The sequence below is a fragment of the Accipiter gentilis genome, chromosome 7, assembly GCF_929443795.1.
Source record: "Accipiter gentilis chromosome 7, bAccGen1.1, whole genome shotgun sequence".
Taxonomy (NCBI): Eukaryota; Metazoa; Chordata; class Aves; order Accipitriformes; family Accipitridae; genus Astur; species Astur gentilis.
This window is the reverse complement of record NC_064886.1, coordinates 3,546,207-3,570,521: the sequence shown is the minus strand read 5'-3', so window position 1 is coordinate 3,570,521 and position 24,315 is coordinate 3,546,207. Positions and strand designations below refer to the sequence as shown.

The window sequence follows — 24,315 nt, the reverse complement described above, 5'->3', positions numbered from 1 at the left end:
AAAAACCCAACAACCAACCCAGGAGGGTGGGGAAGCGAATTGGTTCGACTTCCGTTCTGCTGCTCCAAGCTGGTTAAGGTTTGCCCGCTAACGATCCCATTTGCTTCCTTTAAACAATAGCCAAAGCCGGCAGGGGTGGGCTGAGAGGGGGATTACCACGGGATTAGAACGTGGCAGGGTTGCGGATGCCACGCTAATCCTGCAGGGTTTTACTCTCCGGCTACGGCATGTGTTTGCATTAGTTACAGATGCTCTCTAAAAAAAAAAAAAAAAAAAAAAAGAAAAAAAAAATTCTAAAAAAATAAAAAAGAAGAAAGGAGAAAAAAAGGAAACCCAAAAGGCTGGGAGGTGAGGGTGAGCACGGCAGGTCTGTAATGCAGCCGGGAGGTAAAAGGAGCAGCTTGGGGTTCTGCGGCCAAAGGAGAAGCAACCTGGGAAAGATGACGGGCACAGGGTAGACTCTTCCCACCTTTGCGGGGAGGGCACAAGGATCGGGTCCAGAGTGGAGCAAAACCTCCTGCAAACCCTCGGCTTCCAGCAAACACCGGTAAATAACCAGGGGCGAGCCACAGCGGGGCTGAGACACCCACAGCCCTCTGCTGAGACCCGGGGCCTCGCTGGAAACGCTCTCACAACTGAAATACAAGCCAGACCCCCTCCTCGTGCATCTCATTCCCCCACCCCGCAGCCTCCGCACCCCCTCTTTCCACCCCATCCTTCCTATAAACCGCCCCCGCCTCCAAGCCATTCCTTCCCCTTCCCGCGTCTCTCGCGCAAAATTCCCCATCTGTCAATTTAATTCTTTGATCGATGGGAAAGAGCAGGAAAAAAACGGCCCGGCACAGCTGGCTTCCCAAGTTAGCCCTGGCAGGATACCGCCAGCCCCGCCGGTGACGGCTGAGCGCAATGTTTGTGAAGCGCAGAGAACACAAGTCAATAGTAATTTAGCTGGATTGGGAGCAAGTACCTTCCCTGCACGGACCGCGAGCTCCCGGGAGAGAGGGAGCGCGAGCACGCTGAGGGTATCGCCGCCTTCCTCGCAAATCTTCCCCCCACCCCCCGGCGAGGCTCGCCGGGATGGGGTCGCAGCGGCAACCGTCGCCCCGTGCCGGGCAAGCGAGGGAAGAAAAAAGGGGGACGGAGCTGTTGGCAGACCTTGCGTGGGCTGCGGTTACGGGATGGCGGGGATGCAGGGTCTGCACTGGGGGTCTGGATGCGATCCCAGAGCGCTCCCTCCTACGCAGGGCGCAGATCCGGATCTGCCCCTCGGCCGGCAATTTAGCCGCAGGGCATTGGGAGCCCTTTGTCGCTGTTTTGGCGGAGCCAAAATATTCTCCCTGCTGGTTTCAAAGATGCCGGTGATCCTTGTTTTCCAAAGGGAGGGTTCCCGCTCCCCAAATGAGGGCCGAGCTGTGGCTGGTGGCGGGGTTCACGCATCCCTCGCTGCCCTGATGTAGCGTCTGCCACGACCCCGCTCCACATTATGGTCTGGATTAGAGGCCCCAAGGCCAACTGTTGGCCAACCCTTCCGTGGCTTCTCCTTACCACGTTACAGTAGGTAAGTCTCTTTATCCAGAGCAGCATCACATCCTCCCCTGCAGCAGCAGGTCCCACGAATTAACAGCACGTAGTGGGGTGCAATTAAAACTCAAAGAAACGAGCAAAAAGGCTTAAACCTCTCACAGACCGTGCTCGGAGGCAGGAGAGCAAGCGCGAGGTGTAGTGCTGCAGTCCCAGCCATCAGGGCTGGGCTGGGGCTTCGCTCCTGACAGCACTACTGAAACCATCTCTGGCAGCCGGTGACCACTTCTGGGGTCCTCACTTTCCCCTGGAACATTACAAAGACTCAGAACGAGCCATAAAGAATGACCTGAAAACTACACGAAATGGGAAGGAAGCCTATTCCATTTTATTGCATCTATTAGACCTATTGAAAAGATGGCTCAGAAGTGGCTTGATTGCCATGACAAACGCCTACACGGAGAAAAGATTTAGGAGACCAGACCTCTCTTTAACCTAACAAATAACAGCAGAGTGAGACCTGGGAACTAGAAGCCAAATCTCTATAAATGGTGTCTAGAAATAAGGTGCATAATTGCAGCAGAGAGAATTCAGTGGTAGGATGTGTCTCTCGCAGCCCAGGTCTAGACTTTACAAAGTATTTCCTTGCTAAGGCAAAAATGACGGGGCCGACACTGGAGCCGCTGGGTGAGGAGTTTTGGCTGCTGCTACTCCAGACACCAGCCTGAAAGACCAAAGTGGCTCTTTCAAAGCTGGAGATGCAGAAATCTGCTGTGATGGAAGCAAGATGGAGCAGGATGAGCTCGTTGCTCGAGTCAAACTCGCCAACGTACCCCGGGGAGGGCAGGTCACCGTGTTGTCCCACTGGACCTGGGTGATAATAACCCCCCCCAGGCCTTACGGCAATCTTCTCACCCTCAACAGCACTCTGCAGCCTCTCCTACACACAGATCCACCGCCTGCTAACTGTGGAAACATTTGTGCATCACTGTTGTGTCCACAGCAACCCAAAAACTGCATAAAAAAGAGGAAATGGAAGAGGAAAAGGAAGGAGCTTTTTGAAATACTTAAATCCCAGTTGCATAAAACTTGGGAGAAACGCGTGCGAAAGCCCCGTGGCGTGGGCAGTCTCAGTCCTTTGTCCTGCTTTAACACTTTTACCACTTCTGGTATGTGCAAAGTCCTTGGCACGCTCCCTGGCTGCTTTTAGTTCTGTGCAATAACCAGGAAAAGGGCCAGGAGCAGCAGAGGCCACATGCTACCCTGTACTGATGGCACAGCACTGCCAACACGGCTTGATACAAACACACAACGCCGCTACAGCAAGACCAGCCTCTCCCAACAGCATGAGTAGCTTGTGGTATTGGAGGTCTCCAGGTCCAAAAGGATCACAGGAGACGTTCCGAGAAATAAAAAAAATAAGACTCTCCCATGGGATGGCAACGCTCAACCCTGCCAAGAAATTTAGGGCAGGAAACAAGGAATAAGCCGAGTTGGATGGTGGGATAAAACCCACCCCATCCACCACACTGTGCCTTTTGAAGGCATCTGCCTCCCCGTCCTGCTTCTCAGACGCTGCTGGCTGGGCTTGGCTTGGGGAGCAACACGAGGACAGCAGCAGCGGCGGCTTTTGGTGGGAAAGAGCAGCTGAAGACACCAGGGACCTCGGCCTTGACTCTGTTTCCTGAGCCTCGACGACTCAAAATCATCTTTTCTCTCCCATTCCCAGCTCGGTCCCTTCCTACTTGGAGATAAAGAACCACATGGGCCTGACCGCTACAGCCTGCAAAGCTGTGGGAAGACCCTCACAAGTCACCCGCACTGAGGTGGGAGAGGAAAACTCAGGGCGACATCCACGCACAGCACACGCATGTCCGAGATGCTCCTACGCCTTGTGGGGAGAGGAGGAAAGCGGGGGGAAAACGCGTATCGGCAGGAAAAAGCCAGCTTGGTTTCTGGTCGACAGAATCCAGTCTGCGTCACCAGTGAAACGAGATGCACGGTCTCAGCCTGGCTGTTTGGTAGGCTGAAGGCGTGGGGAGGATTCGGGGCAGGGCAGCAATGCTGTGCATGCTCTGTATCCTCTCCACCCTGGCTCCACGTGGGAAAATCAGCTTGCAGCTACGCTGGGGAGGAAACATGAAGGAGCATCCCCACGGCAGCTGAAGGCAGAGCGGTAGCTGCAGCTTCTCCCTCTTTATCGCTATCGCTTTCTGCACACCCACGGCAAAAGGGACAGGGCACAGCTCCCTCCCTTCCTCGGGGCCGCCGGGCATCACTGCCAGAATTTGCGCAGCAAGCCCGCCTCGAAATCAGGAGAGGGCAATTCCCGAAGAAATAAAATCCCACCCGTGAAGCTCCAGCCTGGCAGTGCAGTGCGGAGAGGCTGAGACCCGGTCCCAGGCAGCCCCAGGTGCCCGCTAGCGTGCCCCAGATGGGCTTTGTTAGAGAGATCCGCTTCTGGCAGATCCCGCTCTGCCGCAGGATTAGCTACCAGCAGTTTTGCAGCGGAGGACGTGCGTGTGCATCCCCCCGGGGCTGAAGTCACCGAATGTTATTTCTCTCCCCTCGAGATGGGCTGGAGAGCAGTGATGACGGCTGCCTTCAATTGCATTTTCAGTCCCTAAAGATGGGGAGCGATAACCTTGCTCCTGTTTTTCAGCCAAGCCCCCTGGAGCCACCAGAGCTGCAAGGCAGCATCCCTCCTGGGAGGTGAAAACGCTCTTCTGCCGCTCTCCCAGAGTCCCCACCTCGGTGAGGAAGACCCCGGACAAGCGGGCTGGAGCAAATGCAGACAGAAATTAGGAAGCAAGCTGAGCCTCGGGGAAACAGGGACGCGACAGAGCTCGCAGGCAGCAGCCAGCATCTGCTGCAAGTCTGCAGCTACCGTAAAGCCAAGACTATTTTTTCCCCCTAGACTGAGCGGAGTAAAAAAGGGAGAAAGGAGACCTTCAGTAGAAAATGGGGTGCGTGAAACATCTCACCCGCTGCCTTCTCCAGCCGGGTGGAGACTCACATTACTGCGATCGAGCATGATGTGTCCCCCCTCCAGCGCCGGGTTCTGGGGGGGCACATCCATCCCCAGCAGTGCCTGCCCTTCACGGCTGCCTCACGCATGCCCCCAGCAGCACAGCTCTACACCCGGGCTATTCCACGCACCTCGCCGCCGCCGTGCTCCTTTTGGTCTCCTTTTCGGCACCGTGCTGGAGACGTGCCCACGGCTCCCAGCACATCCCCCTTCGCTCCACACCTCTCTGGTCATATCCACCCTCAGCCCTTCCACCACCAAACTGCAGCTTCCCCAGCCTGTATTAATCAGCGCTATGCACGCTATTTCACGAACACGAGGCCAGGTCCCACCGGAGTCAGGCTCGCTAAATAAGCGAGGCGCGCTGCTCTTCCACCGCCGGGGATTGTGATGTGCAGCCCCAGAACTGCTTATGCCAACCCCCCGGGCGATGGGCACGTGCGTGATGGAGAGGGGAACCTGGGAGGGGATGCAGGAGGAAGAGCATTGATCTCCAGCTTAGCCCACCAGCCCAGGGGAGCCCTTCCTACATAAATATTTGCCAAGCAATGCATTTGTGCCTGTCGATGGCTGTCAATAGGAGCCTGCAGTGCTGTTATCTGCGGAGCTGTCATTCTCGGGAACCTGATCCAAACAGCCCTCTCCGCGTCTCAACCGACGGGCAAATTATTTGTCCTTTTTAATCTGCGTGCTGCCTGCGCGGAGCCTGTCCCCACCTACGGAGCGCCCTGGGGTGCAGGTGGATGGAGCAAAAGCATCGCAGCTGGCAGGCGGCATTCGAGGTGCCTCGGCAGGGCCAGCAGACGGAGAGTTAACCGGCTCACACGCACGCAGAGAGCTGTCAGACAAAGCCGTGGCCTGGATGCCTCCTGCTTCCCCCTGCGCTCGCATTGTCAGGCTCCAGCATCTACCTGCCAGCTCTGGCAAAGCCGGCGGCAGCGGCGGGGAAAGGGCTGGCACGGACTGGCAGCGTGTGCCAGATGGGACGGTGCCAGCCGGGGCTGTATCGACAGGCCAGAAGGATGCTGCTACGTTACCGTGGAAATGGTCTGCCGTTTTCCGTCTCAGGGCCTCCACCGTCTCCTCCGTGTCTGCCCACTCCAAGACCAGCCTCCGGCCGTACAAATGCGTGCTGTGGCACAGGGCGTTGAACGCTTTCTGCAGAATTAGGAGAGAAAAAAATAATAAGGGATACAATAAAAACCGGCTCACGCGAGGAAAGGACGTCTCTCCCCCCTCCCTGAATCTAAAAGGCCACCAGAGAACACCCTACTTTGAGCGCTTTGCTCTGATGGGGCAGGATCCATCTCCATCAGCGGCTCTGACTTGATCATTTATCTTCTACATACTTGCAGCAGAGCAAATACCCATCGCCATTCCTGGAGGCTGCTGCTGCTCGCTAGGGAGCAGGCTGAAATCCAGCACAGCAAGCAGCTCAAGGTTGGCTGCAGCCTCGCATCACCCTGGGAACACACCTGAGCCGGGAAAGGCTCTCAAAACTCGGGGCAGCACTAGCTGGGTCAACTCTAAACCAGGGCTCTCCCGAGTTAGGACGGGCAGAGCATCCTCGCGACTCTCCGGCCACCCTGCTCTCTCTGCTGGCGCGCAGTAAAGCGCAGCTCAAATGCGAGTAGAGAGATTGCTTTCTGCTCGGGGACGACGAGTCTGAAGAAGCACGAGCTCAGCGGGGAAAGCTGCCTGCCCCTCACCAACCGTTCGGTGATGTTGGCCACGGTGACGGCAAACGTGGTAGAGCCAGAAGCCGATGCAGAAGTCCTCTCCTCTTTTCGCCTATGGTGGTTTGCTATGTTATAGAAATCCAGAGGTTTCCTCATTGTTAGATCCTGCTTAATAACATCCGTACAGCTATAATCTCTTGCTGATGTCGAATACGTGCGTGCCAGCCGCCACAGTAGCTCAGCCGGCTTTCTATGACTGTAGGCAACCAGCAGAGGCATTCAGGAAAACAGCGAAAAGGAGAGAAAGTGGAGAAAAGGAGCCCCAAATGCTCTTTTAAAAACCCCAGCTAAGGCTGGGAATAAGTCGGGTTGTACGCTCTGCTAACGCACACCCTTGGAACAAATACGGCAGCTATAGGACCACAGAAACACGTCCCACTGTCCGACGGGGACGTGTCTGCCCACCTGGAGGCCCCCAAACCAGCACCAAAGTTGTCCCGGAGAAGCCCACACTCCTCCTCTGAGCCGTCTGCTAAACAGCAATTTTGAACCACCGCGGTTGTCCCCAAATATCGCAGGGCTCCTCCAGCGAGAGGCTTTGGCTGCCCACGACCACTCCTGACTAAGCCGCCAGGTTACAAAACGCAAAAAAACCCTCCCCTTTTCCAGTGACCAGCGCTCAGTAACCTGGGTTTTCCCCTCCTTCCGACTCCCTTTCGCTCATATAATTCTCATACGTTACAAAAAAAGAGAAGCGAGGAGCACCAGCTCCAACCACTCCGCAGCATCGCTGAGATTCCCCACCTTCGCCAGCTCCGCGGGGACTGGCCCCGGCAGGGCGGCGTGCCTCCTTTTTGAGGGGTGCCTTCCCCTCCGAAGGGCTGCAAGCCTGGCTGGTGTTTTTGCAGCTACAGCTGTTTTTATTTGCCGCTGCTGTTGTTTTAAGGGCCTATTTTCACTTGGAATGGTATCCAATTAGCAGAGCAATGTGTTGGCTTAAATAAACACTCGGGGGGAGGTGGCAGTAGGGAGTTGTGATGGCTGTTTACGTTGGCACAAAGAGCCATTTCCAAAGCCTGGCAAACAACCGCAGCTCTAATCGCCAGGTCTCATTTGTTAATTTATACTTTTTTAATTTCTCACTTCCCGCGGCACGAGGAAGAGGAAGGTTGGGAGACAGCATACGGCCCCAGCAACCTCGCTGCGCTCCGCGGCGGGTCACGGAGGAGGGCTAGACCGCGCCATCGTGGTGTAACGCCTGGCGGTGCTTGGTGGGCTCTCACCGTCCCAGCCGCTCGGGATGCCAGGGCGAGATCGCGGGGACCCCTTCGGCTCACCGCCGCTCCAGTCCGTGCGGGAAAGGGCGTGCTGGGACCCGTAATCCCCACAGCCCCGTCTTCCAGGTGGGCTCCCGGAGCTGCGGCTGCAGAAGGGAAGGCACGCATCTCGGGTGAAAAACACGCGAATGTCAATTCCTTTGGAAATGAGCTAAAAAAGAAACCTTAGCTCTTCGTTGCTCTGAGAGGAATTGAGACTTTTTCAGGGGAAAACCAGAGAAAGCATCGACGATTTAAAAGACAAAGGGATGAAGGGGAGAAATGCCATCCCCATACATCCGCATTGCTGGAAAACTTCCAGCGGGAGGAGGAAATTTGCCACTGCTGCTATTCCAAATGAAAAGATAGACAGGGAAAAAAAAATATTTTAATTACATGAGAAATATAAAATGAGGACAAGCAGGCCGGCTTTCGAAGAAAGTGGGGCTGGAGGCAGGAGCTGTTCTTGGGGTACGGCTCCTCCACCCGAGTGTCTGCCTTCCCAGGACACCTTCTCTGAAGACCAAAGCACCAAATGGCCAGAGGTTTGCTTATCCAAACTAGGGATAAAGACAGGTGTGGTGTCCGCCTATCCGAGAGAAAAGACCTCTAATTACCACGGCTTCGCATCGTCCTACACCGACGTCATCCTACAGAAAAGGGGAAGCTCCACCACACGAGGCTCGGTATCCTTAAATGCCAAAAAAAGGATTTCATTAAAGCTGCTGCATTTGGCAATATACCCACCGCCAGGTAGCACCGAAAACTGGCAAACCTCCTCGCAGGTCTCTTTTGCTCTCCAAATGCTTTAGGGGTTGCATGAAAACCCTACGGCCCTCTCGCCCTAGAAAACAGGATGCAAGTGTGCTCAAAAATGTCATTTCTGAACCCTCCCGACTACGATTTTGCAGAGTTTGGTTCAAGTTTAACGTCACGGCTCAGCGCGGCAGGATTTCGTCGCTAGCTCCGAGTACAGCTTGGGCAGGGCTAGAGCCCAGGTGGTGGATGGAGAGGTGAACAGGGCAGGGAAAAGCAGAGAAAGGAAGGGAGAGAGGCTGGAACAGCAGCTTAAAAATGTTTCTGGGATTCAGTAAGGGAATTTCAAATTAAGGGGTGGCTGATAAACTCGCGTGAAGCCTGGGCTGACGGGACAAGCCAGACACTGCTTTGGAGCAAAGCCTGCTGCGCCGGGGCGTTGGAAAGGCAGAGATCAAGAGACCGGACCGTCGCGTCTGTCACCCCCGAGTGCTACGGCTCCATCCCTAAATACCGTATTAATTTGGAGGACAGTGCTGCTCTGCCTATAGATTCCCCCTTGCCCTATTAAATACTCAAGCCGAAGAGCCTCCGGGCTGGAGTCATTAGAGGGACAAAGGGTCAACAACATTAGGAGATTGATAAATTTCCCTTCCTCGCAAGAACCGGTCCCAACTGAGGATGCTCTCTGCGATGCCAGCTGCACACAAGGATTTTTCCTTCCCTGTGCGTGCATTTTTAAAGGGTTGACTGTCTCTCCCGAATGGGCAATTTCTATTTGGAGACCAGATGTATTTTTATATCAACAGGGGAGAAAAGTGGAAACTCGGCTTCCAGTTAATAGTTCAAAAATAAAAACAATTCCACAACGGTTCTGCACAGGGAACATCACGAAACGTGTCAAACGGTTAATGCTTCCTTAACCGGAGTTAATTTGTTATTGCCGGCGGATCAAAGTTCCCCTTCTCACCCCCTAACTTCCACGCGCTCCCAGCTAGTGGTCAGCTGGCACTGGAGATTTAAAACGAACGCCTTGATCAGCAGGCATCCAAACCCTCTTTGTGAATATTACTTCGTCCCTCCTGTTGCCGTCTTTGACATTGGTTCCTCCCAATTTCCTGGCTTCACGCACGTGCGTGCTGTGATCTGCTAAACGCTCGCGACATAGAAGAGAGAGGGCTGCTAATTTCATCTGACGGTGGTGTAACACTCCCAGTCGAGGGCCATCCATCACCCTGGGAGCCGTCAAACTACGCAAGAGACGGCCCCGGCTGCAGACATCACCGTGGGAAAGCCAGGCGTGAGACTGGGGCTCTGAAGGACGAGGAGATGATGGGGAGAAGATGCTCCCGCCAGCAGCATCCCTTGCTCTGCCTGGACGTCACCTCCCCTGTAAGCAAAGCGACCCGCCGCCTGATGAGCGCGGCTCAGGCGCTCACCCCTCCCGCGACGGCACCTTTCGGCAGGACTGGCTCCCCTCGAGCGGGTGGCAGAGCATCGGGGGAGGCCAAAGGGAGGAAACGCACGCCCGACGGGACAGGTCTGCAGGCACGGCATCGGGGAGTTCAGAGGGGGAGCCCCACAACTCTGTCCTCCTGCCTTTGGAAAATCTCCGTACGCACTCCCACAGCAGCCGTGACTGCTCAGAGAAAAAGACAAACACAGGAGGTCACAGGCTTTAAATGCCCAACAAAGCCACCCTAACTATTCTATTACAAAACCATCCTGCTTTATAAGATGCTTATAAGCGATTTCCAGATTACCACTCTGAGCAAAAATGTCATTGACAGTCACAGCTATTCAGCTCAGAGGTCTTCAGGCCCACTCCCCTCCTCTCTCATTTCACTTAGCAATAAACTCTAAGCAATTATGTCTGTGTTTACAATATTCAGGATCCTATTCATCAATACACAGCGCATCCTCTTCCAGACAGCCAATGGAGTGTACTTGATGTGCCACTTGTGAGACAATTAAATCCCTCAAAGAGATGAGGGTGGAAAAAAAAAAAAAAAAAAAGAAGAAGAAGGAAGAAGAGCTGCTTTGCTAGAAAAGAAGAAAAACCCCCAAGCGCTCTTCCACGGGGCAGCTTTCTCCCTGCACGCTTGCCTCCCATGGCCTTTGCGAGCTTTGGCAGCAGTGCCCCAAATAAATGCCCTGCCCAGCTCTCTCCCCTCCAGCTGGCTGCCAGCGTCCACCAGGGATAGACGGATTTCCTACCGCTGAGACCTCTATTTGTCCACTGCAGCTGGAATTAGCCACCAGGTCCCCGAGGGGCTGAAGAGGGATGAAAGGCAGACCCTGAGCCTGTGCCCTATTTCCTCCAGCAACCAAGCAGAAAAGCGGGTGCTGTCTCATTCACCCCCAAACCAGCGGCTGAGCAACAGTCAAGAACCAGCCAGGTCCCTGTATGCACCTTTCCATCAAACGCTTGCAGTTTCCTTAGGAAAAGATTAATTCAAAAACCAGGAACGAAGCCTGAACGACTCTGGCGTGAAGCAGAGGTTAAAGCAAAGCTGCCCAGAGCTGGGGTTTGAGCGGAGCCGCAGGCACAGCTCACCACGCAGGGAAAGGAACCGCGCTCCTGGGGAGCTCGCTGCGCCCCACGCCGCCCAGCGAGCTGACTCCCAAAGGGAGGACGAACGCCGAGAGGAAGGAAGTTTGAATTAGGATCAATACGGGACTAACAAAGAAACTCTATGTACTGTGTTATATGAGAGGTCAGGCTGGAACGGATGATCTAATAGTCCCTTGTGATCCCGGATCAATGAATCCTGTCTAAAAACATAAACATGGGCTAGGCTGGCTCCCCCCTCTTCTCTCCTTCATCTCTGCTCACAGTCTTGAAAATCTGGAGTCTCAGGGAGCCAGTGGAGCCGTATGATCCCTTCACTTCAGCAATAACGTCCCTCGGCTTGCGCCCACAACCATTCCTCTTCCACATACTGTGCAAATTGCCAGCAGCGGGGACAAAACCCGCACTGCTCCGGCGCTGGGAGTGCCCACGCAGCAGCTTACAGCGGGGCCGAGGACCCTCTTCTGCCCAGCACATGGGAGATCACGCCTGGTCCAGCCTGCTCCCGAACCTCCGACAAAGGGTGAGAGCAGAATACTATCAGACAGGCTACGATCTTCTTGTTATTTCTGCAAATATGGAACTTAAACGTATAGGAAAGCTTTAAAAAAAAGAATAGACTAGAGCGTTTTGAACAGCAATCTGCCCCGGCTTAAAATGCTACGGAATATTTTGCAGCATAAAGTGCATACAGATTGCAAAAACATCAAGATATTGGAACGACGGGTTCTGCGTTTTTTGGTTAAAGCAAAACGTGCTTTCAACTTGCAGGCTTCAGGAGCTCAGTTCTTGGTGCTGAGAAAGGCATTTCCCAGGCACCGCTGCCTGCCGCTGACATTTTCCATATTCCTGTCAAACAGCCAGCGCAGACCACTCTGAGAAAGCATCCTTGGCCAACCCAGCACAGCTAGGTCCCCTCTTTGCACCAAGACAAAGACAATGATTGTATTGCAGAACTTTCTCTTTCGTCTTGTGTTCAGCAAGGCAAAGCAGACACAGCCCTGTGTCTCTGCTTGCCCACCCTTTTGACCAATTCGCAACCACCGCTCTTCTGTTATGCTTACTGTCTGAAAAACACCAGAGTAAGGCTGCTCACGGGGGGGTCTCAAAACACACGGCAGAACTGAGGAACATGGGCCTTGTGGAGTTTACAAATCGGTGAACAGCCACAATATCCAAAACTCCCCTAAAACCAAGGAAGTGGCGGAGATGGGACATATACTCGGGTTTCCTGATGTGTTAATGTTGGGTCAGAACCATCCCTTCTCACCTTGCTTGTGACAAACCTGAAAAATAAGCCCCTGTCCTTCTACATTACGTGGATTTTCAGCCGTTTTATCAGTTGCACCAAATTTATGCCCGTTACAGCTTAAGTTGCAGTTTCTGGCGTGTAACCTCCAGTGCTCGCCCACATGGGGGTTGTAGCCTCAGCGCAGCTTTGCGGGTGAACGGTAACAGCCTGCCCCAAATCTAGGCTAAGCCTCAGTGGGACAGAGCCTCCAGGCTCCCTTCCTCACCTTCTGCTCCGAGACCAGGCTGGGAGGGTGCCAGAGGAGGAGGACTACATCTCACCTTGGCATCCTGCTTGGTGAGGAAATCCACAAATCCAAAGCCCCGGTGGGATCCTGTTCCTGCCATTTTCTTGGGCAGCCGGACAGTCTTCAGCTCTCCAAAGGTGCTGTGAATTAGAGAGGAAAAAGCAAAGACACTATGAGATCAAGGGAGGAACGATCATTTCATCACAAACCACAGCACTACCAGTTGCAGACCCACACTGCAGGCTTCCCAGCGCTGAGGACCAAGGTGAGCGGTCGTTCCGTGGCCGCTCCACTTCCCTGTAAGCCCCATGTCCAAAGAACCTACTAGTAGCTGAAAACTCAGCTTAGATTTCAAGCGTCATCCTTTCTGGTCACAAACCTTAACAAAGCAAAAAAATTCTTTAATACAGGAGCTGTGCTCCTCCTCCCTTTAGGAGATCTGCAGAAATCAAAGACGCAGCCTGCATGTCATGCCCTGTTCTTGGCGGGCAAAGAGCATCTCCAGGTTACCAGGAGGCAGGGCTGCTCCAAACTGCCATCGAAACGGATTTATTTGCACCTCTGAAGAGGAGCTAGAGTGCACAGGATACAGGCATGAGCCAGAGCACGGCCCCACGGAGACCTGTTCTCTTTCCAGAATAGCTCCTCCATCCCCAGAGCCCGTTGCAGGCACCACTTTCGCAAAGGTGTCATCCTTCTGCTCCGCAGATGCTGGGCATGATTTTTAAGACTGGATTTCCTCGCTCTAACACTTCAGTTGGGTACCTGCGTTTCCCCTTCTGCAGCCAGCCACCCAGCCTCTTTGATGGGCTGGAATAAACTGGTTTTATTTAAGCTTGCTGAATATTTAAAGGGAAACAGGTGAATTCGGCAGACCCAAGTCCTGAACAACCACCCCCGGATCCAGCAGCATTTCAGACAAGTTTCTGAGTGCCAAGGGGATGGGAAGTCAGGAATGGGGAAATAAGGGGGTCCTGCTTAGCTGGAGGGTGCTGGGTAGGGCTGGCAGCAGAAACCTTGTCACTTCATGCCCATCCTTGGAGAAGGAACTTGTCGCTTAAGCCCCAAAGCACGCAGCCATCCCACCAGCCTGGACCTTGTCCAAAAAGCCTGAAAACAGACCCAAAGGCAGCGCTCGCCGGATACCCCTCTCCAGCGCCGTCCCCTGGAGAAATTCCAGGACAAAGCCGGTGCTTTCTCTGCCTCCGCGTTCCCGCTTCCCCTTCTCTTCCCCTCCCCTTACGCCCATTTATCAAACACATATGCACAAACTGCAGGCAATAAATATTTAATGTGGACCGGGTCTGAATAGATGTGTTATTTTATTTGAAAATCTACACACACGCGTGCATACACAAAAGGAGCCTGGGATGCAGCAGTGCCAAAGAGCACCTGGGAATAAACACAGTAAAGGCCATAAACGCTCTCGTGAAATGATATAAGCTAAATCCTGGGAGTTAACCTGGTGCACTGGCAGCATGACCAGGCATTCATCTACCCAATTTCCTTAGGCAACATGGTGTGTAAATGTACCATTATGAGGCCTCAAAATGAATCCGCACGTCTCCTCCTTGGTGCTTTCCCTCCCTCTCTCCCTCCTGCCCCCTTCGAGCTGGCGCTACGCAAACAAACAAACAAACCCGAGCGGAGGCGAGGGAGCAGCCTCGGCCAGCGGGGATGCTCGGCTCCGGGAGCGGCAAGAATCCCGTGGGGTTTCCAGCGGCAGGAGGGTCCTCCTGCAAAGGGGGTGGTGGGTTGAAGGGGGGTCCTCTCGCTTGCAGCATCCCTGTAGGACCTCGAGTACCCCAGTTGGGTTAAGGGAGAGGTAAGGAGAGAGCTCCTGGCTCAAGGAGATGAGCATCCAGCTAGGAAAGACAGCCGGTGGGTGGCACGGGCAAGGGAACGCTTGCTCCAATCTCGGTGGAAAACATCATGGGCATTCCCTGGGGGGAGCAGAGTATTTGCGAAAGGAATACGAGCGGAATAGTTGCTAAAAGGGAAGATGTCTCGGCCAACACTCGCTCTGTGCGCCAAAACACCACGCGGCTCCTTTCGACACCGAGACCCAACGCGCAGGATGGGCAAGAAGGTGCCCAGCAGGAGCAGGATTGCTACGGACCCTGGGGCTCAGGGTCCCGGGGGAAGCCGCGGTGACCCACATCAGCCTGGGCAGAGACAGAAGAAACCGGCTTTTCCTTCCTCCCCAGCCGAGAGCTGCCCGAGCCACCCATGCTGGGAGACAGGCGGAGGTGGTGGGGGCCCGATCCAGAGCAAGGCTGGCCACCGGCATCTCCCTGGGGAGAGGTTTGGGGGGGGAAGGCCAGCGGTATCCACCAGTGGGTCCCAGAGAGAGGGGTCTGTTGGAGAAAGCTGCAGCGCAGCTCCCACGGGGGAGGAGGCAAAGCTGGGGGGTGAGGAAAGCCAAGGGGCACGACGGAGACAGGGCTGACCCCACGGGGTCTGCGGAGTAAAACACCCTCCCCCCCCACTGCGGCGCTAATTAGAAACCACAACACAGCAATTACCATCCCAGGAGCTGCGAATGAAGTGGAGAGCTCGGGCCTTTAATGTTCTCCTTTCCAGCGCCAGGTAGAGACTCACACCTCTCTTTTCCAATTATTTCCTCCGGATCTTGGGGGTGGGGGGGGGGAAGAGAGGCAGAGGGAACCCAATTACCCCCCGCAGTGCCAGGCTCCCAGTACCTGGGGAAGCCAGGTGCCACCACGTTTGCTCCCACACCGGCTGCGGAGATGCCGCAGCCTTCCAGCTCCGGGACAGCCGTCCACGGATTGTGCCACGGCTGCCACGGGCAAAGCCCCAGGAGCGGGGATGGCGGAGGGAAAAGGGATGCAGCTCAGCGCCCGGGCAAAACCCAAGCAAAAGGACAGGGGAGGGAAAAAAGCAGCTTTTATACAGGCTGCTAAGCCACAGCTCGCCTCCAAGATCTCCCCGAGCTGCTCTAAAACACGTGTTTCCCCAGGGGTGGGGATGGCTGCAGAGGCGGGGGGGTTCACAGCGGCTCAGGAGGTGTCGCTGCTACCTCCTTCCCTTTCCAGCAAGCAGCTCCGATGGGTGCAAACGGCATAAAAATGCAGCGTGCACCCCAGGGGTGCGGGTCCCTCTTAGAGCTGATGTCTCCCTCTCTCATTCCATGGCAAACTGGACGGAGATCAGAAAGCGTTGGCACCAAACCCTGCTGCCGGCGCGAAGCACAGCACCGTGCCAGGCTCCTCGTGCGACGGTTTACAGAGAAGTCCCCGGAGTTAATGTGAGTGTGAAACCTGAGTGGTTTCTGGATTTGTACCCGCCGGCGTCCATGTCTTCTCCGAGTGTTCCCAAGCCCCTGCACCAGAGCCAGGGCTCAGCCACAGCACAAGCACTGAAGGACCTGGCGGTTGCAGGAGCGAAGCCCTTTCCTTCTTAAGACATTCACTTGTTTGCAGTCAACCCCGCTTAACTTCGCAGAAGACTGTAACCTCCTTTCTGGCGAGTCCTGTCCCCACCAGACCCACGTGCCGCAGCCTGGGGCTGGATTTCTGGCAGGGCACCCCCAACAGTCCTTGGTGACACAGCACCGGGCTGGGATTTCCCACATATTTACGAAAAACAGAGTCCAAACAGGTGTCCTCTGAAATCCCGAGTGGGGGTGAGGGCCCGGAGGGGAGGGTAGAGCTCACGCAGAGGTGTGCGGTGGGGCTGGAGGACGTGGCTCTTCCCTCTGCCTGTGCTCCCCGTGTGCCGCAGGCAGCTGCCAGCCAGGCTGGCCAAATCTGTCCTCACGCCCGTGCTTGCTCTCCCAGGCTTGGCATGTTTTCACGCTGTTGGCTGGAAGGGATGACAGCCCCGAACAAATGCTGCAACTAAGATATTTCCTAAACGAGAACCTTTGTTTTGTGCTGATCCAGATTTACTGGGAAACCAGTAAAAGCCTCTACTGGCCCTGGCTGAGCGACGATCCACATGGCTGCGGAATAAAGACAACCACAACCTTTCCCTCAACAAGTCACCCGTCCCAAGCTCAGCAGAAACACGCGATGTTCCCAGAGATGCCAGAAGGGACATCCCCTCCCTCCCACTCACAAGGGATCTGGTACTTCTACACAGCATTGCCGGGTACCAGCCGCTCTCCCGATGCTTTGGCAGCTCTTCCAGTGATGCTGCAGCCATCCCCTTGCTTCTCTGGCTGAATACAGGGAAGAGAAGTAGATTTCTCCTCCACGGTGGAAGACGTACGCTGCAAGCTGGCGGCAGGTCAGAGGAACATCACTCCTTGGGATTGTAATTATATCCTTCTGGCACAGGCCAGCTGGGAGGCAAGTCCTTTGCCTGCTAATTATAGGACATTATATTGCTATTAAACAGAGCATACCCTAGCTCGGTAGACAACATACTGCTCACTTGGCTTTGTCTGTTTACTAGAAGGTGCTTTACTATCCTTCATCAACACAGCCAAGCAGCCGGAGGACAGAGAAGGATGGGGATACAGGTGGTCTCCAGAAACCCTCTTCCCTCCTCCGCCAGCACGACACGCAAATTCCCACCCCGCAGCTCCCTCGCCTTCAATCACTGCTCTCCTGCTACGAGCACAGCCCCAAATCCTCTGCGCTTCCACTTTAGTATCACCAGGCACGCCAGCGCCAGCACCATCTTCTGCAGCCGACTCCACCACCTCTTTCCACAGCTCCTCTTCTCCCACCGGGTTTTGTCTGAATTTCTGCTCCCTGCTTCCAAGTCTCTCCCCACCCTCGCTCAGCCCCCAGTGTCTAAGCCTGGCCCCATCACCACCCCAGGCAGCCACGTCGGCCGTTCACACACGCTTGTTTGTGGGACAGGTACCTTCAGATCAGGGTAAACGTTACTCCAGCTGGGAAGCATCCCCTCCATCTCATCCCATTCCCTGTCTCAAATAGGAGCATTTAAACCGCCAGCTCCCTGGGAAAGGCCAAGACCTGCCCAGCCCTGATCGCTATTTTCAAGTCCCAAACGCAAAGATGCGTTCATCACGTGTGATCTTGGTGTGCCCTCAGCTATGAGCTGATCAAGGACTCTTGGGTTGCCAAGTTCTGCAGGGGAAAGCACAACTGGCACTGCAAACCCATGCGACGATTGGAAAGACCAACTGCTGTCCGCCACCAGAAGAGCAGACCTTCTTGGAAAACAAACAAAAAAATCACCCTTAGGTTTCTCCAGACACGTACAGAAGTCCCACTGCGTGGGGCCGTCCTAACCCCCTCTCTCTGGTTTATATTCCTTCATGAAAAACAAACTAGCGATAACCACGTTGGAAAGCTGATCAAGAAAACCTCTAGCGAGGTTGCCAACCTTCTCGTGGGTTGCCGTCTACAGCCACCACCTCCTCCTCTCGCCGCCTTCTCATCCCCAAGCCCTGCCACTGCCTAAATCCCGCCTCGTGACTGCCGGCAGCCCGAGGACAGAGCTCAATCGAATGAGCCGGGCAGCGTAACCGCTCATCAGAAATGGCTCTGGGCAGGGACGACGAGTCCAAAAGAGACAGAAGTCCTTCCCTCCCTTTGCTGCACCACCTCTTCCCCGGCAGCAGGCTGGAGCCGCACGTCAGCCCAGCAGAATTCACTCAATCACTTTGCAATGGTCTTCATTTTATTATTTTTTTTTTCCCCTCTTGCCCCCAAATAGGACCTTCCCTCCCCCAACAAATTACCTCCCTGCCAGTCTCTGCTTCTGTGCCGATTTGCTGATTACGGGGAGGCGGGGGGGGGGGGGGGGGGGGGGGGGGAAGAAAAATAATAATGGTCCTTTTTCTTTCTTCCTCCTTTAGGAACGCAGGACCCTGGCAAATGGTTTTGCCCCTGGGCTGAGCCGTGGCCAGTTCCACCCCCTGCATGAGAGAGTTAATGAAATACACAGCGGAAGGTCCCTCCCGCCTCCCGCTCCAGGACTTCAGCTGACTCCAGTACGGCTAATCCCATTACAAGAAAATAACGTGGATAATTCAAGCTAATGAAATCGTTACAAGAATGTGGACAGCCAGGGGTGGACATTCAGAGCCAATTTAACACTCCTTGGTGTTGTTATCCCCAGCACAGGAAATATCTGAAAGGAGGAAGGGAAAGGAGAGAGGGAGGAAAAAAGCCCTCCTCTCTTGTTAGCTTAAATCCTGTTAGAGAGTTCAGGAATTAATCTGCCACCTATCTCCCCTATTACCATTATCATCATCATCATCATCAATAACGTCTCCTCGGTAACCTCTGAAAATTAGCAAATGAATGCGCAGGAGGGCAAGGCAGGAGCGAAGCCTCCTGACGCGCTGAACCAAGCGCAAACCGCTGCCGCCTCCGTCTCCGGTGGAGCCGCGGGGGCAGGAGACGATGGGTGGAAGGACTTTGCAGCGGACCAGGGGTCCCGCTGGAGCCCCAGCCCACGGCCGGACAGACGAAGCGATGTGGAAAAGCAGGTCCTTGCCTGCCCCGGCCCCACCGCAAAGCTGATCCTTCATTCCCGCAGCGGCTTCTCACCTGCACCGGCCAGTCCCGCTGGATAATCGAATCGCCTTCAAAACCCCTATGAAAAGCCAGCGGTACGCGGGAGGAGGACAGCCACGTCCGCGTCTTGTTCTTTACTACACGGATCATCAGTTTTTCCACCTTCCTCTCCTCTTTGCCCAGGAGCATCATCTTTGTTTGAAGGCCTCTCGATCTGCTGCCGCAGCAAAACCGGGTTTTGCTTTATGCGATTCCTGTTCTTCGGCGCCAGCCAGGAGAAATGCTGCCGCCTTCTCCGAACTCAGCCTCTTCCAAGGAATGGACACCTTCTTGAGGCCAGTTTTCTGGCCGTGCTGCAGAGAGCCTCCTGCGGTCTAAAGGCTGGAGGTCTAAAGCCGGGCTCCCCTCTTGGCCACCCGTACCGAGGGAAGCCGAACACCGCACGTGTCCGAGCTCCGCCACAGCATTTCCCCGCGAATCGTTCTTTTGGGCACTGAGCATTCCCAGGCAGGAGCTGCCGGTCGTGCTGCGCTTCTGGATGTGGTGGGGTACCTCCTCCGGACCACCTGAACGAAGCACAGCCCTGTCTGCTTGGGGTTGGAGTTGTGGCAAGCCTCACCGCGACGAGATTTCGGAGCTATTCAAGCTGGTATCCTCAGCTCACGCGGGATCACGAGTGTTCAAACGTCTCCTGCGTTTTCAGCTGGATACCGGTGGTTCCCACTCGTTTGCTCTCCTGCATCGCTGGGTGATGGCAGGACAGGGTCATGCATCCCCCGCAGAGAAAGCTGCCTTCCCAGGGCGCTGCGATCTCATCCCAGACAGTACCCGGCTTCGTATCCCCGCAACCCACCCGCAACCCCTTCCCTGGAAGCTTTGATGAACTGCTCGATGGGGCAGTGAAACAACACAGTGAAGGGGAGAGGCTCCCAGGTCTCAAAGAAACCCTATGTTTCCCCAGGAGACAGGGGGTCTCCTCGAAACAAGGCCTCCCATCGGGAACATCCTACATCCACAAAAACCTGGAATGACATCTTCAACTCGGGAGGCTCTCCGGGATCAGCGATGACCACCAGATCTTGATGAGGCAGGAGCGAGAACCGAGAGATGCCGCAGCCTTTGAGCTACTCCTAAGGAGCTCAGCAGCCGGCAGAATGTTGGGGAGCAAAGCAGGGACCCCAGGCTCCTTTTCAGCCTCAGTTTCCCCAGATGGGTGACTCTGCAAAGCCGCATCTCTCCCATTTTTCCAGCTCACCGCCTGCAAAGCCACGGCTGCTTTCTACCAACCTCACGCGGACGTACAAGGCTTTGATCAATCCATGAAGGTAGCGGAGGGCCTTATGATTTTAAAAAAAAATACAGCGCAACGCGAACAGCTTCGGTACAAGAAAGAAAGCAAAAGCCCCATGGCAAAAGCAGCAGAAAAGCTGGAAGTCCTGCAAAAAGGGTCACCTGGCCTTGCAAGAAAGAGAAGTCACCCAGGGACTTCTCTTTGATGGGAGAACTGGGGCCAGAGAAAGGCACACGAGAAGCACATTGCTCTGTTGGCCGTGGCGATGGCACACGCGGTGTCCAGCCTGGGTGGCCGTCCCCTCCCTGTCCCACGTGAAGACTCTGATGTATAGTAGAGAGGAATTTTCCACCTTTCCGTCACTACAGCACAAATAACACCTTTCCCTTTTTCTCAGGCTTGATTTCCACTAGACTGGTAAGATATCCACACCAGTCAGATTTCCACTTTGCGTTCCCCCGAATTTGGCTGGAAGCGACCGACGCTTTCCAAAAGCAGCCCTGCGCATGGCAGAGGAATGGGGAGCAGGATGAGTCCCCGGGCACGAGCTCCCCAGGACGCGCCCAGCATGAACGGCACCATTCGACGTCTCTGGGATGCTCTCTCGCGAACACGTCTAATTACATCCAGACGGCGCTTTCGGCGCACCTGCCGCAGCAACTGTTTATCTTGCTGACGACTTAAAGAGCATCATTTGCAAAGTTTGCTAGGAAGGAAAGCCAATTAGCATGTCGCCGGCTAGGCACAAAGATCCTCTTGCTTTATCTCCGCCACGGCTGCTCGGCAGAGGACCCTTTGGTGCTAATTTCCCCCCGCCACGTCTCTTCTGGAAATACACAGCCATGCTTTCTCCCAGAAAAGACCCAAAAAGCAAAGCGGGGGGGGTTGTGAAGGGAGGGGGCAGTGGTGGCGAGCCGACATGAGCTGCCAAACCTGCCTGTACCGGGAGATGTTGAGAGGCAGCGGGGCAGAGCCGTGCTCGAAGGAGGAGAGCCCAAGGTCCAGGGGCGAGGGGGACTGTTGCGAGAAGCGCGGCAGAGGGTCTTGCAAACAAAGTGCGTGTTTTTTCTCTTTTTTTTTTTTTTTTTTAAAACCGTGAATCTGGGGAAGAGGCGGGCACCGTGCCCCTGGCAGAATAAAGCGACGCTTTGCCACAAATACATGCCAAAAAAATCAACCCGGTAGACGCAGCGGCCAGGGTGATGCGGTCTGGGAGCAGAAGGGAGACTGCAAAGCTCCCACATTCCCTACATTCCCACATTCCCCTCTCCAGCCACCACACTGGCCTGGCACAACTGCCCCAGTCCCCCCCACCGCACCCCCCTGCCCAGGCTTTGCAGTCCTCACCGATCTCTCCTTCATCCCCATCATCCAGCTGGTTCAGGACTCCTCTGTCCCAGCTAAAGGCTGCGCCGGGACTCTCCTCTCTTCCACCTGCAAGTCTTCGCCCCTCCTACCCCTCCTTGCCGGCTCAGCGCCCGTCTCTCACCGGAGACCACCAGTTGACTCATTTACCCACGCTGTTGATTTAAGTTTCGCTGCGGCGTCTCCCTGACATGCCGCTCACGCTCCCCGGAATAACGGCGGCACCAGTCCCAGCTCCAGCACGCAGAGGAAGCCCACGAGATCCACCTAAAAACCAGCCCTAGAGAAGCTAATCCGGCTTTTGGATTGCCCTCGCTTCTTCCCATCTCTTCCGCATGCAGAAAACTAAGCAAAGTTTAGCTTCTTTTTGGATTTATCGATTTTGGGACCAGTTCTCCAAAAGATATTCAGGCGCTCGGTATCACAAATACTGCCAGTGCCAGAGACTATATGGACTTAGACGTGCTTCTTCCAAGGAGCCGTGAATTTACCCACAAGACTCCTGCTAACACCAAGTCCCATTTTGGGGGATGGCTCAGTCAGCAGCAGCCTCCCTTGGAGCCTGCGGTGAAGCAGGATCAGAAACGTGACAGCTTGGTCCCAGACCAACAGGCAGCCGAGGGACCTTCCCTCTCCTCAAGACGCAAGACCAGAAGGCAGTGGCTGTTTCCCATCGCTGAAATGGCTTGTTTAAAAATGTAGCAAAACATTTTACCCCTCCCTGATTTATTTTCCTTAACAGTTGCTTATGAGGGACCTTATCAAAAGCTTTCTGAAATTCCAAGTAAATTAGTCATTAGGCAGGTTTTCAGAACAGTAATTAGGCCACTCCATGCCCCTGATGTATTATTTACCTGAGAAGATATACATAATTAGGGCTCTTCTTTATAACTGGTATTACACGCACTAAATTCTACTCCAGTCTATCGTGTAATTACGCAATTAGGCTGCATGCTAAACAGAAAGAAACCAATTCCGAAAACCAAGCAAAAAGAAAAAAAACCACAACAGTAATTATTATTTTTTAAATCCTCCATCACCAGCACAGCGGCAGGTCTTAAAATTTTAATATCCCTCCACTTAAGTCATTTTTAAACAGGTGCCACAACCAGGTTTGGTTTCTTAATTTTGCCGCATTTAATCCTACTTTGCGAGGTTTTAACGTCGTGCGAGAGATTCAGTTCCTTAAAGAGATTTGCTTTAAAGGCTAATGTTAAAAAGGGGCCTTTCCCTTCCCCAGCCGGCACAGATTTGCCGTGCCGGTGGAAGCGGCAGCGCATTGTCTCACGGCCTCCCTTCGCCGCTCCTCAGCCCCCCGCTCCTCCCAAACGATGATTATTTTTCAACAGCTTCCCGGCTTGCAGCTGGTGGCTGGCAGAGGCAGACAGGTACAGTTGCTATGGTACGACCGTCACACTAATTTAGCCCTACGGTGCCGGCTCCCACGCCTGAATTTAACGGGGCAGCGCGGCAAAAAGAAAGGTGGGGAGCGCCGGGGGTGGGGGGGGGATGAGCACCAGCCATCGAGTGTCTACGGTGGGAGATGCTAATGTGCAGAAAACCACCGAGCGGTCTCCGTCTGCCTTTCGGATGGAGGCACGGACCCAGTCGTATCCCGATTTGTTCCTGCCTTCATCGTGGCTCGACTGCAAAGCGAGATTTTGGCTTTTCCGCGGGTCCCTTCCTACTTGTGCCTGCTCGTGGGGCATCGCTCAAGAAGAGTCACGTCTGTCCTGCTTTTGTTTCCCGGTCCTTGCTGATAGAGGAGTGGGTGCCATCGGGTCTAACGTAGGGTGGGGAGTTTTTTTTTAATTTACCGATTGTTATATATCTATTTTAGAGTTGGCGAGATCCAAGAAAAACACCCAGGACTCGCTGAGCCTGCTGACAGCCCCCAGAGAAGATACCTGCATATTATCCGCATTTATTTTCATGCTTTAAAGACTTAGATGATTCATTACTTAATTAAAGCATGAACAGATTTCCTTCCAAAACTACATCTCAACACTCAGAATTTCCAAGCCAGTTCCCGAGGCACAGGAGAAGGTGCAGAGCTGGCATGGGGAACACCATAAGCATTAGGAAGTCCCGGGTTTAAACAGCGCTGTTGGACTTGCATTAAAGAGAGCTGGGGTTTCAAAGTTGTCTGCTGGTCCCAAAGAGTGTGAGCTGGTGACTCAGAGGACTTATAGATAACTGCTGTTGGACATGTGTGACTGAAGAGGTCACCTGAAACGAGTAGAAACGTCGAAAATCCCACTCCAATATTATTTAGGTTTTGCTGCTGCTTCTCTCCTCTTTTTGCCCTGGTCACGGCAGGACTCTCGTCCCCTCTGCTGCCACGTGCCAGCCCTGCCGAGGCTCCGCCTGGGCTCTGCCCACTCTCAAGTTCTGTGATTTCACCTAACCAACAGCTTTCTTCTTGATGCTACTGTGATTTTTCGTTTGTTTGTTTCCTGGGGGGGAACAAAAGACATTCAAGTATAGCGCAGAAGGCACCAGCTCTACCAGGACAACTGAAAGAGGACTTCTCTTGAGCCTTGCCCAGCCTCCCATCACCTCCACCTCCAAGGGCAATGCCAGGACCAAACCACAGTTTCCGACACCCCCCTCCCACGGTGGCTCTCACTGAGATGTACAAGCGACCGCAGTCACGACCCTTATATCCCAAACCTCATGAAATCTCGCTCCTCGCACGGACTTCAATGAGAGCCTCCAACGCTCGCAAAGCCTTTCGCAGAGCTTGCGCTCATAAGCCACAATTCTCCCCGCACGCAGCACCTTGCAG

General features: G+C 54.4%; 1 protein-coding gene across 1 annotated transcript in view; it reads right to left on the bottom strand.

The window, feature by feature from the left end:
* RBM19 (RNA binding motif protein 19) overlaps positions 1-24,315 on the bottom strand; it is a 70,391-nt gene that overhangs the window by 11,994 nt on the left and 34,082 nt on the right. The window contains exons 22-23 of the mRNA XM_049804615.1: positions 12,445-12,550; positions 5,587-5,707 (exon numbers count right to left, since the gene is read on the bottom strand). Coding sequence (XP_049660572.1) covers positions 5,587-5,707; positions 12,445-12,550 — 227 coding nt within the window. The remainder of the gene's footprint in view (positions 1-5,586; positions 5,708-12,444; positions 12,551-24,315) is intronic.